At 51.7% G+C, this 21,629-nt stretch overlaps 1 protein-coding gene across 3 annotated transcripts in view; it reads left to right on the plus strand.

The window, feature by feature from the left end:
• Nucleotides 1–1,180: 1,180 nt before the first annotated feature.
• NOS2 (nitric oxide synthase 2) overlaps nt 1,181–21,629 on the plus strand; it is a 37,603-nt gene continuing 17,154 nt past the window's right edge. The window contains exons 1-10 of one of the 3 annotated variants that reach the window (XM_047832443.1): nt 1,181–1,351; nt 9,126–9,210; nt 9,987–10,109; nt 11,683–11,831; nt 15,208–15,370; nt 16,319–16,410; nt 17,360–17,501; nt 17,594–17,733; nt 19,105–19,279; nt 19,374–19,475. In XM_047832443.1, the coding sequence (XP_047688399.1) occupies nt 1,242–1,351; nt 9,126–9,210; nt 9,987–10,109; nt 11,683–11,831; nt 15,208–15,370; nt 16,319–16,410; nt 17,360–17,501; nt 17,594–17,733; nt 19,105–19,279; nt 19,374–19,475 (1,281 nt within the window). In that variant the 5' untranslated portion in view covers nt 1,181–1,241. Of the gene's footprint in view, nt 1,352–5,971; nt 6,079–9,125; nt 9,211–9,986; nt 10,110–11,682; nt 11,832–15,207; nt 15,371–16,318; nt 16,411–17,359; nt 17,502–17,593; nt 17,734–19,104; nt 19,280–19,373; nt 19,476–21,629 lie in introns of those variants that run through there. The other 2 variants (XM_047832445.1, XM_047832444.1) reach the window with 2 other exon arrangements.

The following is a 21,629-nucleotide window of genomic DNA, read 5'->3' on the forward strand; positions in this document are numbered from 1 at the left end:
GCAGGTTCCAGGCTCTGAGCCATCAGCCCAGAGCCTGACGTGGGGCTCGAACTCCCGGACCGCGAGATCGTGACCTGGCTGAAGTCGGACGCTTAACCGACTGCACCACCCAGGCGCCCCCTACTCAATCCTTATAATGTGCGCCTCTCCCCTCGCAAACGAATTCTGTTGAGTATTATTAAGCCCATTTTACAGATGAAGAAATGAGTCTCAGGTAAATAACTCAATCCAGGTCATGCAACTAGTAGACCCAGGACTTGAACCCAGGTTTGGGCACCTCTAAGATTCCTACATGGGCCACATCACCACACTGCCTTCCAACGCAGAGGGTTTTGCCATTGAGAAGGCGTGCTGGGGGCTAGCCTGGACCAGACCTGGCCCTCCACTTAGGTGTCCCTTTTTTGCCCTTTAAAAAATTTTTTTTTAGCATTTATTCATTTTTGAGGGACAGAGAGAGACAGAGCAGGAGTGGGGTAGGGGCAGAGAGCAAGGGAGACACAGAATCCGAAGCAGGCTCCCGGCTCTGAGCTGTCAACCCAGAGCCGGACGCAGGGCTCAAACCCACGAACTGTGAGATCATGACCCGAGCCAAAGCTGGATGCTCAACCAACTGAGCCACCCAGGCACCCAGCCCTTTTTTAAAGGAGGTGATCTCTAGTGTTGAGGGTTGAGTGCATTTTTTCACAAACAGTTCTACAAATGATCTTACAAACAATGATTCTCTCCCCTCCGCTGCCAGTGCTTTCTCCAATGGCAGGTGTAACATGACAGTTGCTAGTTAGACTGCTGGGAGTGACCTTGCAGGACCAGGCAAAGGCACCCATGTTTCATTGCACGTGGGCTCCTCCCCACCTTGCCCCGGGGTCAGGCGGGCCAGCAGGTCCTATGAAGGAGGCTCACAGGGTATATGTGCTTTGTGATCGCTATGCTATGGATTCAGTGTTTCTCCTTCAGATTGTCATGCGGCTTTGTAGAACTAAAATCTATGTCCACGGATCCCCAGATCCAACCTCAAAATAGGAACGGAGATTGCAAGCACGGATGAAGTGGCTGTTTGAGGTTGTTTGTGTCAGCTTCTGTCCCGATTCCGGAGCGAACTCACCGTATCAGGAAGGCTCAGTTCCGTAAACTCTTCCTAACCTTCTGCCATCATCTCCTTCTCCTTCTCCTTCCTCAGCCCTGTCGGTGAAGAGCCTCCGAGTTTCAATCCAGATAAGTGACCTGCTTTGCAAAGCATAGAGATGGCCTGTCCCTGGCAGTTTCTGTTCAAGGCCAAATCCCACCAGTACAACTTGACTGAGGAAACAGACATCAACAACAATGTGGGGAAGGCCGTCCGGGCCCCCTCTGGGTAAGCTCTTCCCTGTTACCACCTGCTGCTTGTCTTCCCCGGGGCTTCCATTCCCTGCCCTGTGCGCCAACTCAGAATTCCTCTCCCTGCCTCTGGCGTCTCACTGGAGGTCTCAGATGTCCCCGTAGGAATTCAGCGCAGGCACTGTTCAGTGGACACCTCATCGCGCCTGACACTATGTGTAGAAGGAAGGGACATGGCACAATCCTGGCCCTCAAGGATTCTGGAATCTCTGGGGGAGGAATATGGGAAGGGAGTATGGAATATCTGACTTGAGAGGAAGAGGCAGTGGGGCCCAGTGGTTAGAACAAGCAACATCCCGGCTGACGTTCGATCCCATTCTCTCTGGTGTGCAGGCTTCACGAACTGGTAGATATTTTGAATATCAGCCTGAAGGGTAGCAGGACATTAGACAAACCATATCCAAGCCTTCTGCTGGGCTGTACTAGTTGGCCCCGTGCTGTCTCTTCACCTGCTGTGTGACCTCTCTGATGCTCAGACACAGCAGGAAGACACCAGTGGGACCCACCCCATGGCCGGTTGAGGATGACACAAGAGTGTGCATATAAAACACTTAGCAGTGTGCTCATACGTAGACACACTTGATTAATGGTAGGGTCTCTTATCATCTATTGGGCAACCCGAATTACTGAGTAGCTCTGTGCCAGGGTTATACAGGGCACTTCACGTGCGTTGCATCTCAACTGATCTCCACAGCCGCTCCGTGGAGTGTGGGTCATTGTCTCATTTTACAGATGAGGAAATAGAAGCTCCAAGAGGGAAGTGACTTCCCCCAGGTCACACGACTGGTAATCGATCCCCACCCACGCCCCCACCCAACCCCCAGCCGCCTGTAGGAGAAGCAAGCCAGAGACAGAACTGAGAGAATTAGCCAGCCAACCAGCCGGTCAGTGAACAGGCTTCCAGAGCATGCTAGAAGAGTCCAAAGCCTCAAACTGGAGGAAGTAGAAAGACAAGTTAATCTGCATTAACATGATCTTATGAATCAGAACAAAGCCCCAGTCCACACGGAGCTGCCACACAGCCCCGCAGCCCCCAGAGAAGGTTTCCTGTGGACATCGGTGGGCAGGATGGCAACCTTGAGCGCACCTGCCAGAGGCCACAGAAGAGTGGCAAGGTTAAGAGCACGGGCTTGGAGAGAAGCAGGTGGCTTTGCCACTTAATAGTCCTGCGGCCTTTGGTAAGTCCCCTAGCCTCTGAGCCTCTGTTTCCTCACCTGTAAGAAGGGGGTAGTATTGCTTATCCCCTGGGGTCGTGGTAAGCATGAAATGAGTTTTCAACTCAGCCCTGTGCCTGGCAGAGAGGAAATGCTCCGTAAATGGCATCTGTTGTGGTTGTCTCTGTTATCGCGGATGGCAGCTAGGACGAGGTCGAGCGATGTTGAACAGGGTCCCCTCCAAGGGCTTCACGGAAGCGAGGTGGGCTCGGCGGACTCGCAGAGAGGGTAGAATGTGGGGAGGTCAAGACAAGTAGCAAAGACATTGCAGGAAGCGGGTAGCGTGGGCAAAGATTTAGACAGAAGCCAGAATGACTGTGTTGGGGGCTGCCATAGGAGAGGCAGGGAGCCGCTGCAGGTTCTTGAACAAGACAGTCCCCGTGTGGGGTGTGGGTTGAACTGGAGGAGAGCAACATTGGAAACCAGGCAGTCTGTGCTGTGGTGGCCAAGAGACCGAGAGATGAGAGTGCAGGGTTGGACAGCCTCTAGATGTCCTCCTGGCACTTCAAGACTCAAATGCTGCAGACCGACAGCAGCAGCATCCTCCCGGGACCTCAGGAGGTCACCAAATCATGTGTCCCTTCCTTCTCTTCACGTCCCACCTGCAGCACCCCCCTCTCACCACCCCAGCTCCAACCTCTCTTAGTCCATGACTTCTAGCAAGCCCTGCTTCTGCTCTAGAGTCTACAGTGGCTCCCCATGGCCTGGCATCACACTGACGCTTGACTGTGGCTGTTCCATATGACCCCAATCCACCCCCCATCTTTTGAGATCATCCTGAATGCCCCTCCTCTCCTAGCCCATCAGTGTGGCCTACTGCCTTGAGCCCCAGATCCCACACCTTCTAATAGCACTGACAGTTAGTCCTGATTTGTGTTTTGGGACCACTCAGGAAGCCTGAGTTGTAGGTTGACTTGAGGCAAACTAGCTCACTTTACTCATCTTTTTAAGCCGGGGTGAGCTGATGGAAGTACTGACATAGGTATCAGAGGCGATGGAGAGAAAATATCACATTTAATTCATTTAACCCTCTTAACACTTCACAAGGAAGGACCGTTCGTTATCCTCCCACTGTAGCCACGAGGACACGAGAGCCTAGGAGGTTTGAGTAAAGTTTTTTAAGATTTATTTATTTTTAAGAGAGAGAGAGAGAGAGAGAGAGAGAGAGAGAGAGAGAGAAAGCAGGGAAGGGGTAGAGAAAGAGGGGGACAGAAGATCTGAAGCGGGCTCTGTGTTATCAGCACAGAGCCCGGTGTAGGGCTCGAACTCACAAACCGCGAGATCACGACCTGAACCGAAGTCGGATGCTCAACCGACTGAGCCACCCAAGCCCCCCTTAAGTAATTTTTAAGATCTCAGAGCTGGAAAATGATAGAGCCAGCAGGCAAACCCAGCAGTCTGGCTCATAACCCCTACCCTGAGCCGCCACTCGGGCCTGGGCATGTTCTAGTCCACAAACAGCGATTTGCTGAGGGCTACCTACCTGGCTCTGTGCTGGGGCGTTTTGGAGGTGTCAGTGAAGCCCTTCTGTTTATCAATTAAATAAGCAACAAATTGAGCCATTTAGTAACCGCATACACAGCATCTAAAAATAGCAATGTTTATAAAGTCCTAATTATGGTGTCAGTGTTGAGGCAGGAACTATTATTACCCTTATTTTACAAGGTTGGGTGACTTACTCAAGGTCAGCATCTGGGAAGTCATAGAGCTGAGGTTTGAACCAAGCCCAAAATCATAACCTCTACACTCTATGGACTCTCCCTACGGGCCTACTATGGGCCAAGAAAGGGACCAAGAGAAGAGTTCCTGCTGTCAAGGAAGGAATGGGGAAATGGTGTCTTACTAGTTCTGGGAGGGGTACATGCAGAATGGGATGTTAAAGCGCTTTATATATTAGGGCAGAGGTGGGGCAGGCAGAGAGGTAGACAGCAGGTTATAGGACAATGTAGGTGCACTAGGATCTCTTCTGGGGAGACTGGAGGGGGCCTGGCCTGGCTGTCGTGTGGGCAGGAGTGGGGTGGGAGAAGGCTTTGGGGAGGAGGTAGGCCCAGCTGGACAGCTAGCCTACACTGAGGGGGGATGGGGAGGATGTTCCTGTAAGAGGAAGCGGCTGTACAAAGGGGATTTTATCCTGAAGGCAACGGGAGCCAATTAATGTATTTTGATTTTAAAAAGCAATTTTCAAATCCATTCAGATGTAATGAGACCAAGAACCCATTATAGGTGACTAATGATTCTATATTTTATGTAAACAAACGATTAGGAAGTGAGCACGGTGCCTGCACGCGCGCATGTGTGCCTGTGTGGTGTGTGTGTGTGTGTGTGTGTGTGTGTGTGTGTGAGAGAGAGAGAGAGAGAGAGAGAGAGAGAGAGAGAGAGATGGAGAGAGAGAGAGAAAGGCAACTGTGGGAACACCTAGGTGAAGCTACATGGAATTTGGAACAAAGTTGAGCTCAGTGTTTCTAGCTGGGCTGCGATTGGCTCAGAAAAAATAGGTACCCTCTTTCATTCCACTTTAATTCGGCTTTGGGATTAAATACACTGTCCTACATGCAGGAGGGCCCCCCTGTTCCCTGAGGTTGAGGGCTACTGTCCTGTCCCTGTCTGGACCCTAGAAGTTACCCTGCTTCCGATGTAGGGAGCCACTCACAGATGGAGGAAAGTCAGGAGGCACTGTGACTTTCAGGTAGCAAGGACCAGGCCCCTGGCGGGGACCTGAGGGGGCTTCTCCACCACCAGCCGCCCACCGTGTCTCCCACAGTGTCACCCCCAGCCCTGCGCTTCCTTTGGCTTCCCTTCCTGGAATCACACAGAACTCACCAAAGAGAAATAGCGCTTCTTTGCGACAGCCTTGTGAGTTAAGGGAGCTTGGGCCCTGGCCTGAGGCTGCTGTGTGCTCTTGGGCAAGATCCTCAACCTCTCTGAGCCCCCAGCTTCCTTCTCAATAAAGAGGAAACCATATAGAACTGTCTTCTCGACTGGATTAAGTAAGGGATAGATGAAATAACAGGAAAGTTTGCTTTCTAAACCATAAAGCGCCAGATGGTGGGAATCGTTACGATAACATGCACTGTTTCATGAGGAATAAACCAACCCGAGGCCGGCCGTGCATGTCCAGGCTCCTGGCCCGAAGAAAGTCCAGTGGCGTCCAGCAGAAGGCCGACTTCCCTGCGGACGCCGGGTGGGTGTAGGGAGCCCGGGGCCACGGCGGGGGAACCGAGAACAGAGGCGCCGGCGACCCCCGCCCGGGCCCCGGCCGAAACACGGGCTGGGCCGGCCTCCGGCTCGCCCCGCCCCGGGGCGGGGGCTGCGGGGTCGCGGCCATAAAGGGGCCGGGGCGGGGCGGAGCGGGGCGCCCTCCAAGCTGCGCCCGCGCCGGGGCCATGCGCGAGGGGCTGGCCGCCGCGTGTGAGGCCGCCCGGCCCCGGCTCTGCCGGCTCCTCCGCAGGATCCTGCGGCCGCAGCCCGCCTTCGGTCCCCGCCGAGCCAGGTACCCCCGCCGGGCCGGGTCCGCCCTGGGAGGGTGGCGGGCGGCTCCGCGCCGGGACCCGGCCCGCTCACAGCCTCGGTTTTCCGTGAGAGTTTGAGGGTTGGGACGTTGGCTCTGTAGGATGCCGACGAGGATGTAAAGTGGTTTTCTCGTTGAGAACACAAAAGAGGTTGCAGTTTAGTAGCCGCAGACGACCCACAGAAGCCCCGCGTGCACCCACGAGAGGCGTCTATGCGGGCTGGAGTCGGAATTGTGGATGTTTCTGCGCTTGGGACCTTTGTAGATGTTTCAGCGCTGGGGCTGCTGCACACTAGGACGGATATGATTAAGAGAGCAAAGAGGTTCTTGTTTTACAAATCAGACCCGTTTCCCAGAGCGTCCCTCCGCCGCCGCCCACCCCCCACCCCCGTGCGTGCAGCGGTGGGCAGTGGGCAGGAGTGGTAACTGCAAGGGAAATCATGACCCCCGTTACCCCAAACAAGCCACAAACTGCTGCTCTGACCTCAGCCATCCGCAGTCACCCCGGCTCTTGTGGATAGGTCCAGGTCTAAGCACCACACTCCAGCACTCCTTCTGACGGCAGGCTCTTCAAGGGTCTGCTGCTCCCATGAAGGACCAGACGGTACTGAGCATAGCTGTGGGGTTAGCCAAATTTCAGGAGTGTCTGGATGGACTGTGTAGTAACTTGGCAATAAGTATCCAGATCCTTAGTATGCTCACCTGACTTATGGCCACCCTGGCTCCCAGCAGCTAGCCCAAAGAAATTAGCTAGCTACCTGGGGCAGAAGGTAGCTAGGTACCTGTGCCTAGCTTTGCTTATTCGTCTTTCAAATTAAAATAAAAAATTCCTAATTTATGAAGGAATTGATGGTCACACAGTAAAAGTTGGAAAATGCAGAAGCCTATAAAGGAAAATTGAGAGTGTCATCATCTCAGTGAGACTGTCATCACTGTTATTACTGGCATTTCCCCCAGGTGTTTTTTTGTGCTTGTACACACACACACACACACACATCATCATCATCATCATCATCACCATCAGACCATGTATACAGTAGTGTGAGGCATTATTTATAATAGTGCAGAAACTGGACACAACCTAATTATCCAACCATAGGCAATGAGGTCATCTGGACCATCTGTATAGTAGATTTTCAGGTGGTTTTTCATATTTGGTGGCAGTAGTTATGTGCAGTGTACAAAGACATTGTTTTTCCATCTAAACGTTACTTCTCAAATCCTCCAGTCCTATGGCCACAAGTAAGTGACAGGAAGCAAGAACAAGCAGGGTGGAGGTTGGAGTTAGAGGTGACCGTGAAAGATTAAGAGCAGTAAGTCATTGCCTCACTGAGAACCCCAGCCTAAAAACTCTTCCGATTTAAGGAGCCCTCTGAAGATTGTTCAGCCATGGCTCACCTGTTCCGAATGCACAGATTACCCTATTCTCGCTTTTTTTCTGGTGGGGCCCGCCAGCCTCCTCAGAGGAGTGATGATAGCAGGTCTCACAGAAAGCCTGTTGGGTCACTTGATTTAGATAGAAGTTGCTTCCTGATACGTATTTATGTTCTCATAAAAGGATACCATCTCTTTATAGTTATAAATCAGGTAACTACTATATAATGTATGTAGTTGATCATATAATGTTAATGTAAATATATAGTCATTACTTTTCCCAATAACTAAAGTAATACATGCTCATTCTTCACATGCCAATGTAACAAATACGTATAAAGTGGAAAATGAGAGACCTTTGTAACACTTTCTAACTTCCTTTCCCCTTGGATGTGTGTGCACACACATGCCCGCCCCAGAAAATACCCAGAAGAACGTGGAACACAGCTTTCATACTGAAACCCCCCTATAGTGTGATTCGTCCCAGGAGGAGGCACGTGTGGGGTATGACTGTTGGGGGGTGCTCACCTGTAAACGGCCTGGGGAGGTCACAGGCTTTCTTTTCTCTGTAGCATTCTCCAGAAAAGCGAGCCTGAAATCCCAAACCAGAGGCAGTGGTTTCTTTGCCTTTTTTCCCCCCTTAAGTTTATTTATTTATTTTGAGAGAGAGCACGCAAGCGGGGGAGGAGCATAGAGAGAGAATCCCAGGCAGGCTCCATGCTGTCAGTGCAGAACCGGACTCGGGGCTCCATCTCACAAACCATGAGATCATGACCTGAGCCGAAATCAAGAGTCAGGCGTTTAACCGACTGAGCCACCCAGGTGCCCCGGGGCAGTGGTTTCTGAGTGATTTCAGACTGTTAGGGCTTTTTCCTCTTCAAAGGACAGGCAAAGTTCTTTACATCTCCTGTTTTAAAATAAATATAAGCAATATATTTTTTAAGAGTCCTTGACTTCCAGATACACTTACTGAGATATTTATGAATGATGTGATGTCCCATATTTGCTTTGAAATGATAGCAGAGGCTGGGAGAATAGAGTTCAAACAAGATTGGCCATGGCGTGATACTTATTGAAGTGGGGCTGAATCTGGGCGAAGGGCCCATGGGGATTTATTATAGCATCCCTTCTGCTTGCATATGCTTCACATTTCCCCTAATACAAATTTAGGATAAATAACGAAACCAAGATATATCAAGGGCTTGAAATAAAAAAGCTTAAACAAGTAGGTAGTGGGCAGTGCTGCTGGCCTGGGAGGGCGGGCCTGAAGGAGCCATTCTCTGTGCACTCATAGGATGACTATATTTGTACCTGGCTTTGGGAGGGGCATCTTCCCAGAGCTTCTGTGGGTCATTTGGGCGGCTAGCTTTGACTCGGCTCCTCTCTTGTTTTTTTGGCTTTGTGGTGGGTGGGTGGGGGGAGGCAAGAAAAGAAGAGGAGGAGGGAGGGTGGTGTTGGTGGGGAGATTGGGTCTGGCTGGCTGGCTGCCTTCCCCACCACATACACACATCCTTCTCGACCGGCAGCTGTGACATTCACTCCTACCGTCTGGGCCTCGGTTCCCCCTCCATCAAATGAGGGGTTGGCAGAGGGGACTCCAAGATCCCTCTTTGTCCTGAGATGCTTTACCTCATGATGACTATTTTCTTTTGCAGTCTAGTGACACAGGATGACCCCAAGTGTCACAGCCTCAGCAAACACCGGAATGAGCCCCCCCAGTCCCTCACGGGGACAGTAAAGGTCAGTGAGTCATACGGGTGTGGGAAGCCCCCTTCCTCCCTCGCGTAGGCAGATGCAGGAGGAGCATCCTGGTAGAGGCTAGGGCCTGGGAAGTGCGTGGGGACCCCCAGGGGCACGGGTGGGGGTGAGGAAGGGCCTTGGGAGAGCGGGAGTAGTGGCCCCTGTGATGCTATGGCCCCCAGATGATTTGCCTGTGCGGGCCGACAGGCACAGATGAGAGGAGGCCGTTCATGGAGCCAGGGGTAGGACACCCCAACATAAAGCAAGCTCAGCAGCTGAGCCTCAGTCCCAGCGCCCAGCCTCTAGCCCACAGATTCCATCTTTCCTAAGAGCTTTGGACCTCAGCGTTCCAGAGAGGTGGGCAGAGAAATGGGCGAGAGGTAGGAGAGGAGATGGTTTCCATAGTCTTAAATGCCTGCACGGGAGTGGTCCATTCTTCCTTGTGCTGAGATTTCTGTTCTCTGCAGTATTGGCTGTGACCGTAGTCTCCCTTACAGCTAACCTTAATCCCTCCTGTTGCAGTTCCTCTGAGGGAACGTTTGGCAGGGTCCTGGGTGAGGAGAGAAGCCTGGCCAGTGGCCCAGGCACCTGGAGCTCTTAGCAGGCACTGGCCCAGGTGGCCAAGCTGCTGGGAACGGAGGAGGGACACAGACCGACATCCTGACCTGTGTCCCCAATCATGGTTCCCCGCTCCAAGCCAGAGTAGGGCTCAGGGGAGACCTGTGGGGTCCTGGAGTGAAGGCGTTTGTAAATCCTTGGTGTTTTCCCCCCCTTAGACAGTTCCAGAATCCCTGGGGAAGCTGGATATGCCCCCATCGGCCTGCCCACGGCACGTGAGGATCAAAAACTGGGGCAGTGGGATGACTTTCCAAGACACACTTCACCACAAGGCCAAAGGGGTGAGAGGTCTGGGGCTCAGGGAGAACGACCCTTGTCCCAAGCTTGTGAAGCCGTTAGGGCCCTTATTAGCTCAAATGGACATCCTCCTGGGCAAACCAGACAGTCGTCTCCTTGGGCACAGGGTGCTGGGAACAGAAACCAGTGTTCTTCACAAATAACAGAAGAAGTAAATGATGCCCACTCCCTATTAATCCCCTTAATGGGTAATGGGTAATCTGAAGGTGAGATCAATGATTACAGAAAGAAACTCAATCTTTCTTAGAGAGACAATGCAGTATTGGGGACCTTTCTTTCTTTTTTCTTTCTCTCTCTCTCTTTTTTTTTAATCAGGGAGAATTTTCTAATAAGAACTGTCCAAAACTGAACTGAACTACATCAGGAGATAGTGAGATCCCTGTCACTGGAAGGATTCAAGTGCTATTTGATAGGGAGATTGGAGAGGGGTTCAAGCAATCTAGTGAGTAGTTGGGAGTAAGTGCCTTTAAGGCTTCTTCTGCTAAGTGTCTTATTCTAACTATAGAATGCATTCTGGGAGTGCCTGGGTGGCTCAGTTGGTTAAGCGTCGGACTTTGGCTCAGGTCATGATCTCATGGTTCGTGAGTTTGAGCCCCGCATCGGGCTCTTCTGACATCACAGAGCCTGCTTCTGATCCTCTGTCCCTTTCTCTCTCTGCCCCTCCCCAGATCACATGCTCGCTCTCTCTCAAAAATAAGCATTATTTTTTTAATTAAAAAAACATTTTTTTAATCTTTATTTATTTTTGAGAGAGAGAGAGAGAGAGAGAGAGAGAGAGAGAGAGTGCGAGAAGAGTGCAAGCGGGAGAGGAACAGATAGAGAGGGAGACACAGAATCCGAAGCAGGCTCCAGGCACCGAGCCATCAGCACAGAGTCCGACGCAGGGCTTGAACTCATGAACCGTGAGATCATGACTTGAGCCAAAGCCGGACGCTTAACTGACTGAGCCACCAGGTGCCCCCAAAATAAACATTACTAGAAAAAAAAAAAAAGAACGCACTCTGATTGTAAAGTGGAAAAGAATTGAAAATTCCAAGACCATGAAAACAGAATGATTTTCCATACCTTCCAGAAATTACCACAGTTAACATTTAGGTGTACTTCTTTCCAGTGTTTTTTCTGTGCCATCCTCTGACTTTAGGATTTATATCCTCTCCTTGCAATTCATTTTGGCTGAATACTAATAGTGTGTACCCAGGAACCATATCAGCCTCTTTAAATGAGAAGGTAGTTGACATGTCCCAGGGATCGAGCTGTTGACTTTGCCAAGTCTGAGTCTGGCTGGGGAGCAGAGCCAGAGACTGAGCCCGAGGTGGTGGGAATAACCCCAGCTCACACCCACTTGGGTGAGCCAGTAGAGGAAAGGAGATGTAAGTGGGCAGAAAGCTTGGTGGACCCCAAGGAGGAGGTGCCACAGGGGTGGAGAGGGGCAGCAAGGAGCTGGAGCAGCTGGAGTGGAAGGAAATGGCCAGGAGAGATGGCCCTGAAGGAGGACTTGTGTCAACACCTTCCCAAGGGGCCAAGCAGCCCCCTTACCACCTGCTTCTCTCTTTCCAGGATCTTGCTTGCAGGTCTAAGTCTTGTCTGGGAGCCATCATGAACCCCAAAAGTTTGACCAGAGGACCCAGGGACAAGCCTACCCCCCCAGACGAGCTTCTACCTCAAGCTATCGAATTTGTCAACCAGTATTACAGCTCCTTCAAAGAGTAAGTCTCACTTGGGCAGGGTTGCTGCCTCCCCCTTCCCCTGAGCTCCTCGTCTCTAATCATTTCCCTCTGACCCCAGGCCCTTTTCCTTCCCAGATTCACAGTGAGCCCGGGGCTAAAGGATAGTTCTCCAAGGGGAAAGACCCCAGAGTAGGTTCTCATAATCATAAGAAAAAGACACATAGTTGGGGCGTCTGCGTGGCTCAGTCGGTTAAGCGTCCGACTTTGTCTCAGGTCATGATCTTGCGGTTCATGGGTTTGAGCCCCGCATCGGGCTCTGCGCTGACAGCTCAGAACCTGGAGCCTACTTCGGATTCTGTGTTTCCCTCTCTCTTTGCCCCTCCCCTGCTGGCACTCTGTCTCTCTGTCTCTCAAAAATAAATAAACGTAAAAAAAAGAAAGAAAGAAAAAGACACATAGCAGTAGTGGTTGAAAGCATAGGTGTAGGAAAGTGACAGAGTGTACCCGTTTGGATTTGAATCCTGGCTGTACCAGTAGCCAACCAGTCCTGTACCCTTGGGAAATCTGTTTACCCTCTCTGTGAGTCAACTTTCTCATCGGTAAAAGTGGGGTGAGATTAGAACCTGGCTCAGAAGATTGTTGCGAGCCTTCAAGTAAGTTTGTGCCAAGTTCCCTTTCATTATGAAGTGTCTCGGATAGAAAGGACTTTCGAGACCACCTGGTCCAGCCTACCTCCAGCGGGTGTGAACAGGGAAGCCCAGTCCCAGCTGGAGTCCATGCCATTTGACCTGGAGAGAGCTAGTCATGTTCTTCGCACTGAACTCTGTATTCCTGGGTCTCATGAAATATACGATTATCAACTTAAGCCCACTTACAACTTTAAAATGAAATACACAAAGGGGTCGTAAGACAAGAATGACTGAGGGAAGGCACTTGCTGTTTTATGGGCTGGGAGGGGAGTGTGGCTTTTATGGTATACGTCACGCGGCACTTTACTGCATGAAGTGAGTCCTAGAAGTGCTCCTGGTACCCCCATGGTGGAAAGAGTGGTTCCTGGTGATGCCGTGTCCCCTCTACTATGACCCTACAATGTCTGAGCTGGAGGGGGCCTTGAGTTTATGCAAAGGGCCCTTACTTTCCGGGGTCTCTGATCCTCAACCCTGGCTGTGCATCGAGTCACCTGAGGACTTTGCAAAGTACTGATGCCAGGGTACGCTGGGCCAAGGGCATTGGGATCTCAGGAAGTGCGGAGGAGGAAGACGTCTGTGTTCTTTAGAAGCTCCTCCGGCTATTCTAATAACTGGATTGAGAAATCTGTTGGGGGTTGCCTGCTGTGTGTGCCGTGCAACCACACCTCTGTAGAAGTGCTTTGTGACCAGGAGGCTCAAGATCCTTGGGCTGTCAGCTCTGTCAATGAGTAATGAGCCTTTCAGAGTCTGGGAATTCTCCTGATGGGCCTCATCGGGCCACGGTCTCAACACTAACATTTACTGAGCACTAAGTATGTTTTGGGCCTTGCATAAGTGCCTTGTAAGTAATGCTCACCACAACTCTATGAAATAAGTATCATTATTACCCTCCCCATTCTACAGACAAAGAAACTGAAGCCCCTGGGTGAAATAATTTGCTTGAAGTCAGATGTTCGGGGGTCCCGCAGCTGGGGTTTGAACCCAGGCAGCTTGGCATCAGAGCCTCTGCTTTTAACCTATGCTGTAGCCTCCAGCTCTTTGACCTTGAAGGTCCCAATTTCTGTGCAGCCAGAGGCACAGACAGCTGGCGAGTTAGGTCTTACTTGTGAATGAAGGAGTATAGTTAGAAATGGTAACTTGCTGAATGTTCTGTTCAAATCCGTTGGCTTATGCCAAAAGCTAGACTCTTTTTTTCAGGACGAATAGGCATCGTAGCATCTGGAGTGCCTCAGAAATGGGACTGTATGAAAACGGTGATAGAATATGAAACTTGAAGGGGATCAGACAAAAATGTGAAAAAAATCATCCTTTCTTACATAGTCCCATAGTAACACCACGCAGGGTGCTCCAGGCATGGGTGTCCTGGAGATTGCTACTGTTTCCGTGCTTGGATGTATCTACGAGTCTCGCTAGATGCTTTGCTGGGGAGGGAGGGCTTCCAGTGTGGCGTCCTTAACCTCACCCAGCAGGTCCTTAATGCCAGGAGTATCCTTGAAGATAAAGAGCCCCAAATGTTTTGCCTTTGAGCTTTTTTTCTTTAATCAAGCAAGAGTTGTCAAGACACTCTTCATCCACAGAAAGGCCATTTTGTTCTGAGTTGTCCACTGTCCTTAATCAGCGGTTCATTCCTTAAATAGCTTTGTTTGGTGCCATTTCAGATAGTCTTTGGTGTTGATTGGAAATCTCAAGGTTGCTGTGTGTATGTGTGTGTGTATGTGTTTCAAAGCCTTTCTGACTGAATCCCTCCCTGGGGGATATTTTTGCAGCCTGGGAGGGGAGGGAAGGAACAGTTTGGAAATCTCTCCTGGAATTGCTGGCTGAACAGTGCGGGGGTTGAGAAACGACACACTGTAAGGAGCCTGTGCTGTTGGACCGGCCGTGGAGGGCTCCTCCCTGAGTAGGCCCTGGGGCCCTGCAGGCTGAGTCCTGAGAGCCCAGCGCGGTCCAGGGAAGCGTGGGCAGGCCCTCAGCGCTTTGCACTTGCAATTCCCCCCTAGGGTGGAGGGTGGAAGGTTAAGGGCCTGGGCTTGGCATCAGGGCAACCTGCTTCTGAGTCCTGACTTTGCTGTTTATCACACTTGCGTTTCTGGGCTGCTACTTAACCCACTAGAGCCTTCCTACCCCACGCTACAAAATGGACACAAAAATGCCTCCCCCAGAGACTCGGTGAGACCCCAGCTGTGAGTGGCTTCGCCCAGTGCCCTGCTCATAATGAGTACTCGGCACACAGGAGCTGCCGTCGCACGGGCTGCTCCTCTCCTGGTCACAGGATGGTGGCCAAGAGGCAGGGTGTGGCTGTGGCTTGGTGAGTACTTCCCCAGGTGTTGCAGGCATCTGAGAAGGATTTTGCACTCCTGGCTGATGCTTGCCAAGTTGAGGTGAATGTAATTGGAGAAAAAGCGCCTGGAAACAACTAGGGTGCCCACAGAATCAGGACCAGCCACGTAACTGGCAGGACCCAGGGGAGAAATGAAAACGTGGGCTCCCTGTTCAAGCTGACTGAGAATTTCAAGACCGTGACAGCAGAGCATTAAGCCAAGCAGGGGGCCCTTCCAAGCTGGGGGCCAGTGTCACAGACTTGTGACACTGGCCCTGAGGGAACAGCCTCTGTGAGGGCCATCTTGCCCTCCTGGTGTCCTAGTTCAGTTCCTGCTTCTGTGGCTGGAATTAGTCTCCATCTAAGGCCATCTCATTGTTGATCTTCCTGATGTCTTCCTGTCCCCCAGGGCAAAAATAGAGGAACATCTGGCCAGGGTGGAAGCAGTAACAAAGGAGATAGAAACAACAGGAACCTATCAGCTGACGGGAGATGAGCTCATCTTCGCCACCAAGCAGGCTTGGCGCAACGCCCCCCGCTGCATCGGGAGGATCCAGTGGTCCAACCTACAGGTGGGCGTCCTTAGACCTGAGCGGGAGAGGACCTGGGTGGCGGGCAGGCCCCCAGCAGGTGGCTCTGAACAGCCGGGAGGAGCTGTGCCCGACACTCCCCACTCTGGTTTTCTCTTCACATTTGTGACCGTGAGATGGGGACTCGTAGGGCTCCCCCCTCGAAGTCTAGAATGTGGTTTCAGCACAGGATTTCTAGCTGGCCTTTTCTCACACAGACATAAAACCAACGACCTTGTTCTTATTACTGTTGAGGCCCTGGTGCCACAACAGAGGTTGTCAACCTCGACTGTTTGAATCCTTGGCTCCTAGAAAACATTTTCTTTATCCTAGCCTCATAGGCATCTTTACGTGGGATCATTTATTGCTGGATAATATAGGAAGTGCTTGGACAGAGAAATTGATGAGAAATACCGGTGAAACCAACGCTGGCTGAAATAAAATGTGCTGAGAGCCCTGTGAAAAATGGGCTGATGTTGGGGCACCTGGTGGGTCAGTTGGTTAAGCGTCCGACTCTTGATTTCAGCTCAGGATCTCAGGGTTCATGGGATCGAGCCCCATGTCGGGCTCTGTGCTGACAATGCAGAACCTGCTTGGGATTCTCTCTTTCTCCCTTTCTCTCTGGCCCTCCCCCACTCATTGCTCTCTGTCTCTATCTCAAAATTAAATAAAACTTAACGACATGTGCTGATGTTATCAAGGCACTAGGCTAGGGCTGTGATAGGGTTTTGATGGCGTCTTCCAAGAGGGGTTGCCTGGGCTCCTCAGGTTGGGGCAGCCCTGAGACGGGAGGTGTCAATGCAGAGAGGAGAACGTTCTCCTCCGCTTGGGGTTTGGGTGGTGGGGGTTTTGGACCATTCCCCCCTTCCCTCATTAACTTAGCTTCTGATCAACCCTGAGGCCTCTGTCCTCACAGTCTTTGATGGTGTGGGCTGGGTGGGCTGTGTGCAGGTCTTCGACGCCCGGAGCTGTTCCACTGCCCAGGAAATGTTCGAGCACATCTGCAGACATGTGCGTTATGCTACCAACAATGGCAACATCAGGTGGGTGCACCTTTCCCAGGGGTATGGCTAGGGCCCACCCTACCCCCCCACCCCGAGTCTGAGCCAAAGGACACAGATGGGTTTAGGGGAGGTATCTCTGGCTCCAGGAGAAGCCAGGGAGATAGAGAAAGGAGAAAGACTCAGGCTTCTTTGTCGAGCCCCAGTAGTGAGAGTAGCCTCCATGAGCTTAGCTCCCCTCACCAGCCCATGATCTTGGTTTCCTTCCAACTTGAAACCATTTGGAAGGGATGGGGGGATCTTTAAGCAGCCACTTCTTCACTGCTTGGTCGGGCTTTCCACTTTTTAGAAGGGCTGAGAGGTTGGCTTTGCAGCTCAAGGCTCTAGTGTGTCGTTTTTCTTAGAGCCAGGAGAATCACTCTTCATCAGTAGCCCCTCCTGCCCTTACCTTCTCCTATTCCCAACCAAAGAGGTCAAGGCCACAAGGACTGGATGGCTCATTCAGCCATTCATTCATTTTTCTGTTCAGCAAACACTCAGCGCCCACATAATGGGGACCCAACCCACGACTAGACATGGCAGTGAGGTGGGGGCAATGCAGAGGTGACTAATACCTAGGACACTGCTCCAGCCCACTGTCCCTGGCACTAGACAAACATCCAACTAACTAGACTGCAAGAGAAATGTGGTGCAGCCAGGGAGGAGGCTGGGAGAGCTAACCCTGCCTGAGGGATGGGGAATGCTCCCCGGAGGCATGGTCCCTGTATCGGTCTTGAAGGAAGGGGCAGAGGTGGGAGGAGAACAAGGGAGAGGGTATGTCAGGAAGGGGGGCAGGTTGCACAGAGGCAGGGAGAGGAGTTTGGTTCGACTAGGTCAGGTGCAGAGCCCTGGGGAGTGGGAAGACAGGAGGCGGGGGGGGGGCACTGTGGAGGCTGGCTGGGAGCCCCTACCAAAGCCGAGGGGTAAATGGCGCTGTCTTTGTCTTGGGAAGGTCGGCCATCACCGTGTTCCCCCAGCGGAGTGATGGGAAGCATGACTTCCGGATCTGGAACGCTCAGCTCATCCGGTATGCTGGCTACCAGATGCCTGATGGCACCATCCTGGGGGACCCTGCCAGCGTGGAGTTCACCCAGGTATGGGATCCAGCCTTGGTGGCCGACAGAGTGGAGCCAGAGGGGCTGAGGGGTCTGGGTGTGTAGACTCACCGGGCCTGTCTTGCCCCCAGCTGTGCATCGACCTGGGCTGGAAGCCCAAGTACGGCCGCTTTGATGTGGTGCCTCTGGTCCTGCAGGCTGATGGCGGAGACCCTGAGCTCTTTGAAATCCCGCCTGACCTCGTGCTCGAGGTGCCCATGGAACATCCCAAGTAAGCAGGGTGTATGTTATGGGTGCTGAGGGTGTATGTTAACATGTATGCTCCATTCTTTTCCTTAGGGAGATCCCAATCCTCAGATCCCCCTCCCGCTCCCCTAAAGCCCAGCCAGCAGCAGCTGGTGTCCAGAAGGGCTGGCTTTCAAGTCATGCCTCGTCAATGCTTGTGAAGCAACCAAGGACTTGGGTCTTGGGCCTCAGATTTATGAGGATATGTTGATAATGAGGGAGAAGCAGAGGCTTAGACGGATGGGGCCCTAAGAACTTGGGAAGCAGTGACCTTGGGAGAGGGACCCCCAAAAGGCTCTAATATCCTCACACTGAGCAGCCCAGGCCTCTTGCTTCCTGCCAACCCTCTTAGCTGGCCCTCATCTAACTGTGGTGAAAGTATAGGGCTATGGTGGCTTCTGGAGCAGTCCCGGCTCTGGGCAGCTCTCATAATCACAAAAATACCTCCATATATTTGGGACTCACTGTGTGGCAGGCATTGAGCTATATACTCTTCTTTTTGTCTCTTGAATATACTGAAGTCAATCCCACCTCAGGGCCTTTGCATTTGCTGTTCCCTCTGCCTGACATGCCTTTTCCTCAGAAAGTTAAAGGATTCATTTCTTCTTGACAATGAGATATTTCCAGAATGTCACCCCCTCTGAGAAGCCTATCCTGAACACTCTATCAAGAGCAGATACCCTCACCCCCCATCTACCACATCACCTTCCTTTTGTTTTTCTGTTTATTTGTCTGTTTACTTGTGTATCATCTAGAGTCTAGACTGTAGTCTGTAAGCTCTTTGAGAATGGGGATCTTGCCTTTCTTGTTCAGCCGTAGATCCCTAACACCTGGAAGGGTGCCTGGTACATGGTAGGTGTTCAATTATAAATATTTGTGAAATAAATGAATTTCCAAATGAGTGATAATGTTATCTTCACAGTAATCCCATGAATGGGATGCTGTTGTCTCTATTTTACTGGTGGGGTTACTGAGGCTCGGAGAGGCTAAATAACACCCCAAGGTCACACAGCTGGTAAGCAGTAAGGCAGAACCTGAACCTGGGCTTTCTGACACTAGAGTCCTTAACTGCTATGTTATGTTGGGCTCTCAGTGTTTAGCACGGTGCCTGTCACATACGTGTTGCTTCAATATATGTTTACATGAACAGATGAGTAAATGAATACTTAATTAATGACTCATACCTACTGTGCCCAGTTAACCTCTCCAGGTTGCATAAACGCAGAGAACAACACTTGGAAAGGAGTTTTCTTAGTTGAGTCTTTCTCTGAAGGCTTTTTTGTGTGCTGGTGGGGGTGGTGGTGAGGATGGGCAGAAGCACAGGCCTCAGTTCTCACTGGCTCTGCCTCCCTGCCAGGTATGAGTGGTTCCGTGAACTGGAGCTAAAGTGGTATGCCCTGCCTGCTGTGGCCAACATGCTGCTCGAGGTGGGTGGCCTGGAGTTCCCAGGGTGCCCCTTCAACGGCTGGTACATGGGCACGGAGATCGGGGTCCGGGACTTCTGTGACGTTCAGCGCTACAACATCCTGGAGGTAATGAGGCCCATCCGGCGGGGCCAACCGTGGACGTGGGCTTGTGCAGGAGGAGTCCCGGGCACCAGCTCACCCTATCGCTCTGCCTCCGCAGGAAGTGGGCAGAAGGATGGGCCTGGAAACGCACAAGCTGGCCTCACTCTGGAAGGACCGGGCTGTCATTGAGATCAACGTCGCCGTGCTGCACAGTTTCCAGGTATGTCGTGTTTTGTGGGTCTGGAGACTTTCTGATTAGGTCGTCTCCGGTCATCTTATGCTTGGCTCTCCCCTTGACAGCATTGTCCATTTCCTCACGCCTCAAACAAGTAGCGAGCACCCAGTCTGTGCCAGGCGCTGTGGTAGGTGCTGGGGGTGCACAGACCTATAAGCCCTCCTACTCGCTCTCGCGCTTCTCGTGTAAACTGAATGCTTCCAGCAACAGGCAGCTCCTTACCTTTCAAGACCTGTCGGTCCTTGTCAATTTCAGGGCTTGAGCACTGAATCCTGTTCCCTGTCAGTTGCTCAAGGACTTTGCTCCTGAAAACTGACCCCCTTCTTCTGTATCATTGGTGTCTTCCTGTCTGCTGGATCATTTTCAGCAATGACCAACAGGCTATAATGGTTCCCGTCTCAGAGAAATAACTGACCAGCTAGCCGAATAAGTCCCCCAGCTACCACCTTGTTTTCTTGCTTTCCTCTGTAGCCAAACCACTGTAAGGTCTCGCTATACCTCCTCATCCTCTAGCCACTCCAGTGAGGCTTGCATCCTCTGCCACTCTTCTGGTCCCTCTGGAATTCTTGCTGTTTTCCAAACTTCACCAAGACGGTTCCTATCTCAGGGCCTTTGCACTTGCTTTCCCCTCTGCTTAGAATACTCCTCCCACAAATCATCCCATGACTGGGTCCTTCCCTCCATCCACGTGTCTATTCACTTCCTTGGAGTAGCCCTTCCTGACCACGCCGTGTAGATGGCACCCTTCCCACACCTCCATCTTGTCCCTCTCTCTTCTTCCTTTACCTCTGTCTTTATTTTTCTTCAGAATTCTTATTAGCTCCTGACGTGACAGAGTACATCTACTTCTTGCCTTTCTGTTGGGGCTGGGCATTGCCTCTCTTGTTCATTGCTCTACCTGTAGAGTCTAGAAGAGTGGCCCTATAGAGTCTAGGAGAGTGGCCATGGTAGATACTGAAAAAACTATGAACCTTGAGTGAGTAAACGAGAGCCCACGTCCCCATGGGCAGGCGCTGCTCTTGCTTCCCTATACTGAGTGAATGTACCCACCCCTTGGGCCCATGCACAGGTCAGTTCTCATGTGGGACTGAGCCCTCTGGTCTGTCTGCTGCTCTTACTCATATGATCACTCTCCTTCCTTTTGGGAAGGAGGCAGGGGATGTGTGAATATTTTACTTTAGAGGCTGAAACCATCTCCACAAAGCTGGCAGATACCCTGGGGCCAGATCGCTAGGAAGATGCTCATTCATTCATTCAGCCAAGTACTTTGAGCCTTTTGCATCAATCAGGGACTGGGCTTGGCCCAGGATGTGAGTGGTGAACAAAATAGACAAAAACCTTTTCCTGGTGGAGTGGGAAGGGGAGTTGACATTAAACAAACATCCAGTAAATATTTACAATCACACTGTTTCCCAGGGCTGGTCACCCCAAGGGCAGGTCAAGCTTGTGCTTGATTGTTCTGAGGGTTGTGGGTGGGCGGGGGTTCAGAGGCAGAACAGGAAGAGCACCCCCCTCCCCCCAGGGCTGGCCCCCGCCGCTGGCCGAGGACCACACATCCTGACTCCTGGGGGCTCTGCGCACCAGGCCTGATACTGCAGGATGCAGATACGTCCCAGAGAATCTGCCGATCCTCAACTGTCTCCCGACCATTGCTGACCACGTCCCCCCCCACTGCTTGAGAGTCTCCAGGACTTCCTTGTCACCCTCCTTCAGGATAAACTTCCTCATCTGTACACCGGGGATAAATAATAGGTCCTCCCTCACTGGGTTATTGTGAGAATTAAATGAAAATGCATGCAAAACATTTAGCTGTGCTGCCTGGCCCATAGTGAACACTCAGTAAGTATTTGTTTTATTGTTGCTGTTATTTATTATTATTGTTGTCAGCTTCTCAGCTCAAAAGTGGCCTGGCACCCAGGAGCTGCTTGTACATGGGTAAGATTTTAGAAGGCCTGTTGCGTCCTCCGTCAGGAGGCTCCTTCCTCTTGTGCTTCTGGCCTTGACTCAGGCAGTGTCCTCCTCCAGGAATGCCCATCCATCGCCTAACTTGTGCCTGTCTCTCAAGACTTGCCTACTCTTAGATGCAGTCTCTGGAGTCCCCTATTTCTCCTCCAGGCCTCTGTCTGGGCTACCCCGCTC

Source organism: Prionailurus viverrinus, chromosome E1 (genome assembly GCF_022837055.1).
Source record: "Prionailurus viverrinus isolate Anna chromosome E1, UM_Priviv_1.0, whole genome shotgun sequence".
NCBI lineage: Eukaryota > Metazoa > Chordata > Mammalia > Carnivora > Felidae > Prionailurus > Prionailurus viverrinus.